Below are 6,792 nucleotides of genomic sequence, written 5' to 3'. Positions count from 1 at the left end.
GGGAGAGAGTGGGGAGGGTGTCACTGGCATGGGCCCTATATTTGCCATTAAATCCCTTTAGCGTCCCATCTTTGATGCAGGGAGCTTTGGAGAGAATGTTTGTGGGGGTTAACGCGTGACATGTTGCACAAATCCGGGTGGGCTTCACCTGGCAGGTGGATACAGTGGGGGTGGGGTCGGGGGGTGCACAAGGGCACTATTCATGGTCACCTTGAGGATGTGGCCCTGTTGAGGGCTGCATGCAGTTTCAAATATATGCTCATGCAAAACTTGAATCATTGAATTGTGCCTGCATGGCCCACACGCACCCAAATGCTCAATGAGGCATATGTGACCTTGGGACAACAGTTCATTGCAGGGTTGTCCAAAGTGCGGCCCAGGGCCCTCTGCTTATGGAAAAAATACAATGAATGTATTATTCATAAGATATTATTGCATATTCCACTAATTTGATTTGTCATCTATAACCAAAAGCTAAAATATACTTTTATCTTCTTTTCAAATATATACTTAGCATCCTTAATGCAGAAAATGTATCAAAGTGGCTAACCATAACTTTCTTATGCCTTAGATGGATAAAATCAATATAAACCAAAGGCCGAGTCTGCAACATATCAGAAAAGAGGCCAAAATGTTGATTGCTGTTTTGTAAAGTCAAAGCTGACGTGTGAACATCTCGTTATGTCATGCGACACAAAGACAACAGGTCTGCTTTCATACTAAGGAAGAAACATTCACAGTCAATAAACATTCACGTTTCAGAGGCTGAAGTCAAATTTGAGAAGACAATGAATGAAATACCAGAATAGTTGTTGATTAACTGGACAACTGATTAATCGTTGATTAATTGTCTCAGCTACTGTTTTAATTATTTCATTTCAGTTTGTGAATTTATTTCACTTAGGAGAGGGGGGGTGTCGCACGGTGAAAGTGCAATGGATTTGAATGAAATTTTCTGGAATTGTGGGAAATGGAACATAGAAGAAGCGATTACATTTTGGGAGGTGATCCGGATCCATTTTTTTTAAAGGATTCTTTAACAGTGCGAGATTTGTGCATAACGGAACAAAACTGGGGGGAAATACAGGACTGGTTTCCACCAGGTTTGAGACAAAATACCAAAGATGATCCAAAATATATAGAAGTATGGTTATTACACTGACATCACCAAGAAAGCATGCAATGTAAAAAAAAGGGGGGGGGGATTATAAGTTTAAAAGGCAGATAGAGAAATCCAATAGTTGTCAAAGATGTCAAGGTACTGGACGAATATTGTCATTATATTGTGTGTACAGAACTTGGAATTTCCTCCAGATATTCATGTCTATATATTTTTTATTTGTTGTATTTTTTGCCACAGACACGGGTCACCGTTTTTATTCTCTCACTTTATTTACTACTGGTTTGTTTTGGGCTGCAATTAACAATAAGCCAATTGGAACTGCCGGAAGCAAGCTTGGTGAGCTCGCAGCTATGCTGGTCGCTCCTGTCAATCATTCCCCGGTCAGCCAATCAGCAATTAGGAGCAGGGTAAACATCCGCAAGCCGCTGTGTTCAGGCAAGGGGGGGCCGGGAGGCGGGACTTGCCGTCAGTTCAGTGAGAGAGAGGCGTGGAGGGAGAACAAGCGAATGAGAGACGAGGCTGGCGAGCAGCGCCTTGCACTGTTCCTGCGGATTGTACTTGAACGGTAGTTTGCTGTTTGGCAGCTTTAAATATATCAAAACAGAACAAAGAGAAAGACTCAGCACTGCCATAAAAGAAGAGACTTAACAATAAAGCGAGGGAGAATCTCAGATTGAATTACAAAGGACTCTGCTAATGTTTTGGGGTTTTTTTTTCAAAGGGAACACAACACGCTGACTCCGGAGAATTTGCAAGCATTTCTATTTCTAACCACCGAAAGTTTGTTGGGACGACTCTTGAATTTTAATGTTCACATTTCCACTTCGCCCCAAACTTTGGACTGCTCATGCTTTCAATGGACTTTTGAGTTTTTATTCCTCCATCTCCAAGCCCGAATGCTGTAAATGCACGCGGATTTTAACCAGTTTTCTCACACCTTCTTTTGGTGGCGTTTTTACGCACGCATGTTATTTGCAAGCCGTACTTTCTCAAGTTTGAATAATTCATGAGATACAATTTGCCCGCACGAAAGAAGTGACTGCAAAAAGGGAGGGGGCTATCCACAAACATATTCATAAGGCTTGACGGAATGGCCACCGCGGCTTCCAATCCTTATCTGGCCAGCAATAGCATCCCATCCTCTCGTCCGGCTCCATCGTGCACTCTGACTCGGGAGGCGGTGGCATGCAGCCTGGCAGTGCTGCTGTTACCTCGGGCTCCGGGGGCTACAGAGGGGACCCCTCCATCAAGATGGTGCAGAGTGACTTTATGCAAGGCGCCATGGCAGCGAGCAACGGGGGACACATGCTGAGCCATGCCCACCAGTGGGTGACGTCTCTCCCCCACGCCGCCGCCGCAGCTGCGGCCGCCGTGGCCGCAGCCGAAGCGGGGTCTCCCTGGTCGTCGAGCCCGGTCGGCATGACTGCGAGTCCGCAGCAGCAGGACGTGAAGAACCCCGCCAGAGACGACCTGCACACGGGCACGGCGCTGCACCACCGGCCGCCTCACCTCGCCCACCAGACTCACGCCGGGGCTTGGGGAAGCACCACCGCGGCGCACATTAACTCCATATCCGGTGGGCAGCAGCAGCAGTCGCTGATCTACTCCCAGCCGGGGGGGTTCACTGTGAACGGCATGCTGAGCCCCGGGAGCCAGAGCCTGGTGCACCCGGGCTTAGTGAGGGGCGACACGCCGGATCTGGACCACGGCAGCCACCACCACCATCACCAGCACCATCCTCACCACCAGCACCACGGCGGCGTCAACAACCACGACCCGCACTCGGACGACGACACGCCGACCTCGGACGACCTGGAGCAGTTCGCCAAGCAGTTCAAGCAGCGGAGGATCAAGCTGGGCTTCACGCAGGCGGACGTGGGCCTGGCGCTGGGCACCCTCTACGGCAACGTCTTCTCCCAGACCACCATCTGCAGATTCGAGGCTCTGCAGCTCAGCTTCAAGAACATGTGCAAGCTGAAGCCGCTGCTGAACAAGTGGCTGGAAGAGGCCGACTCGTCCACCGGCAGCCCCACCAGCATCGACAAGATCGCGGCGCAGGGGAGGAAGCGGAAGAAGCGCACGTCCATCGAGGTGAGCGTCAAGGGGGCCCTGGAGAGCCACTTTCTCAAGTGCCCCAAACCCTCGGCGCAGGAGATCAGCACCCTGGCGGACAACCTGCAGCTGGAGAAGGAGGTGGTCAGAGTGTGGTTTTGCAATAGGAGACAGAAGGAGAAGCGGATGACGCCGCCGGGAGTGGCGCAGACGCCGGAGGATGTGTACTCTCAGGTCGGCAATGTGAGTGCAGAAACACCGCCCCCCACCATGGACTGCAAACGAATGTTCAGTGAAACATAAAACAGCAAAACATTTCATACTAGACTGATTTAACTCAACACACACGCACACACACACAGTGCGAGGGAATACAAACAAAATCATCTATTTTTCACCAGAGAGAGAGAGAGAGAAAGAAAACAAAGAGAACCCTCAACAGCACATTTTTTGACCCCCCACCCGTCCAAACGCATCTTCTTCTTGGCCCTGAAATGTCATAACCTAAAAGGTTCCTTCTGCTTTTTTCTTTCAGGGGCATTTTTTAGTAGATTACTTAAAAGATGCGAGTGAGGCGAGCGACCAGAGGGTGACAACCACAAGTTCATTCCACCAGGTAATTTTGGCGCATTAAGAAGAGACCCCCTCATCCCACAGCACCATCAACTGTTATTATTATTATTATTAATATTATTATTATTATTATTATTATGCCCCTCCCTCTCCTACCCTGCAAAACAACCGCCACTGTCCTGGATGTGTGTGGTGTGTGTGCGTGTGTGTGTGTGTGTGAGTGCGTGCGTTTGACACAAAGGGCCAATCTTTTTTAGAAAAGAGAACAAAATGAAGATCCACAACGCTTCCTTCTTTTATTTCTCGCCCACATGCGAAGGATCAGGGATTTTTTTCCATTGGAAAAACAAAACACACACACACACCGGAAGAGGACTAACCCCCCACCCTCACCCAACACACCTTGAAAAAAAACATTCAGATCTCAAAGATCTCCCTTTCACGTCTTTTTCATTTTTGTATTATTTAACGGATGCTGTTGGATTCGTCCCCCTTTTTTTAATTCCAAGAAATTGAGACATTTGGAAAGACTTCAGCTGCACTTATTTGGGTGGGGGGTGGGTGTGTGGGGGGGTTGCCAATCGTGACTGTGGACGTCCTCCGAACGCTGCCCTTTCTCGGCAGTGCTCTTTGCTAGCTTTTAATAAACCAACAACTCTGTCACGTCGGCAATAGATCACTAGATCAGTAGATCACAGTGGATTGATGACTTTCTATTTTTCACCACGATGCTTCTTTGGCTCGGGATGCGTATGAATTATTCCAAACGGTAATTTATTGGACTTGTGTAAAATGATTTTGTTTTTCCTTCTTTCTTTGTTGACATTTTGATGGGGTATTGGGGGCATCCTGGAGGAGCACAAATCATCCCAAGATGAGCGTTGTTAGGGTATATTTTTGATGTGATCATTTGATTGTAATTTAATTTCAGTAGTGGTTCCGTACGAGCTGATTGAGACACAATAAATTTGTTAGAATGAAATGCAGACGTGCTGTGTGTTAAATGTGCAATTTTTTGCAGGCTGGAAATGCAACATTATATTTAAAGGACACCAAATGTGTTCTTCAGTGTCAAAACAGGAGGCATTGGCATTTTATTTAGGGTTAGCAATAGTACTTGCAGACTGCATTATCAGTGTGTACGTTTTTGCATAAATGTTAGGCTCAAATGCTGTTCAACTTTTATTTATTTATTATCCCTCGTCAGAACTCGCAGGACGTACGCGGTTTTGAATTTCGCGGACGATTCTCCCCACTAGTTGCCTAGCAACCAATGATCTTATAAAGCGGAGCGATGCTCGGTCTTCGGCAAACTTTCTTTTATAACCGCTTTCTCGTCACCAATTGTTTGTTTTTTTCCCTCCCGTTGTTGCATGCGAGTTTTGCTTGAAAAAGTCGAACGCGTCAAAGTGCCCGCGTGATTTGCGCGCAAATATCCCAATCTGGGACACAAAACCCGGCTTCAAATCTCATAATGGGTTTTGATCCGCCTATTCTGCAACAGCTTTGGCTTTTTTCCTCCATGGCGCGCTTCAAGCACGCGCGTGCGCGTGAGGCCCTGGGAGCCCAGTCGGCCCAGTCATCCCAGTCGGCCCAGTCTTCCAGTACTTTATTGTCACGCCGATCTGCTCCTTAAAAACAAAGCAAACTTTGAAAGACTTCATGGCTGCTGCTATTCCACAGCAGGTGTGTGTTGTTTCCAAGCAAAAACATAGCAAATATTTATTAAATGTTTATTAGATACGGCTCGATGCTGATCATATTCATTTTCTGTGATAAAAGAACATCCCCGTGTCTCAGCAATTACTAGGTTAAAAATATATCCTATTAAATATTAATATAAAAATAGCAGTCAAAGAAAAGCATTAAAGTGTAGTTTAAAAAAGCGTGTTTTTTTAATATTTAGTAATACATTTAAAAACAAGAAAGCAAAAATAAAAAGGGTGGGAAAGGAACTAAATTAAATTTAGGAACTAAAACTAAACTTGATGTAAAACGAATAAACAGGCAGCTAGCATAGACATTGTATGTAAATACAGGCAAAACGTTGCATAACCAACACATGAATCTATATTTCATTTGAAGTAAATCTGCTGATGTTTGATTTGTATTTGCTTTTCCATAACGTCCATTCCATTTTGGCTGTTGAATTGGAATTGTCAACCAATTTCTGGTGAATTGGACTTAATGTATCTCCACTGTGTATATCTCATAGAAATGGTGATCATATATCGGTGCGTTTTCGGTGTCAAAACGCGGGAAGGCACGCCGGCGTCTTCCGGGGTGCGGATGTTGGCGCGATGACGTGACACTTGGGGTTTCCTGGATAAATTGTGAAGGTCACGGTGCTGTGAGCTCGGTGAGGTAGAAGAAGAGGATGGGACGGGGCTGGGGTGGAGTGTGGGGGGTTGCTGTTTTGTCTTTGCAAACGAGAGGCCTCCCGCCGCCAACAAGCAAGAAGCTTCACCACCAAAATTCGTCATCAATGTATCGGTTATCCTCACAAATCTACTTTTAATATTATTCTAGGCCACATTAATTATGATTAATAATTGTGGGTTTTTTTGTGATTTGTTTCATAATGTAACGAACTGAAAAGCGGTGAATTCTGGAGCGTTCATCTAAATGCAACTTTGCGTCAGATGGAATGAATTGACAATCATTTATCCAGTGCAGCAGTGATGAGCTTAAATTTAATGTCTTATTAAACCGAGTAAACCTGTAATGAAATGATTTCTTTCCAGCGTTTTTTAGGTATAAGCCTGAAACCCACCCAATTAAATTAGATAGAAACACAGCACAAGAAATATGACCCTGTAGCGCCCCCCAGTGGCCACCTTACCTGACTCCTGCAATTAAAAGCCAACACCGATTTTATTCCTATATCTGACTTTAAAAGGATATTTTATCCAGTGGTAATTAGGTGTAGTATTATTTCATGTGATCCTAATGGGTTTATTTATTTATTTTTAACATTTTTACATGGTTTTCGCCTTTTTGTTCTTTGCACAGAATACCTGTCTGATACCCACAAAATATTTTCA

General features: G+C 45.4%; 1 protein-coding gene across 1 annotated transcript; it reads left to right on the top strand.

The window, feature by feature from the left end:
* Nucleotides 1-1,646: 1,646 nt before the first annotated feature.
* On the top strand, nt 1,647-4,734 carry pou3f3b (POU class 3 homeobox 3b). The gene is given in 3 exon segments (XM_058051279.2): nt 1,647-2,258; nt 2,261-3,418; nt 3,711-4,734. Coding segments are annotated over 3 exon segments (1,302 nt in total). The 5' UTR covers nt 1,647-2,213; the 3' UTR covers nt 3,810-4,734.
* Nucleotides 4,735-6,792: the final 2,058 nt, after the last annotated feature.

This window comes from Doryrhamphus excisus, linkage group LG15 (genome assembly GCF_037039965.1).
Source record: "Doryrhamphus excisus strain RoL-2023G ecotype Guam linkage group LG15, RoL_Dexc_Guam_v1.1, whole genome shotgun sequence".
Taxonomy (NCBI): Eukaryota; Metazoa; Chordata; class Actinopteri; order Syngnathiformes; family Syngnathidae; genus Doryrhamphus; species Doryrhamphus excisus.
Note: the sequence above shows the minus strand (reverse complement) of the source record. Positions and strands in the feature narration are given on the sequence as shown.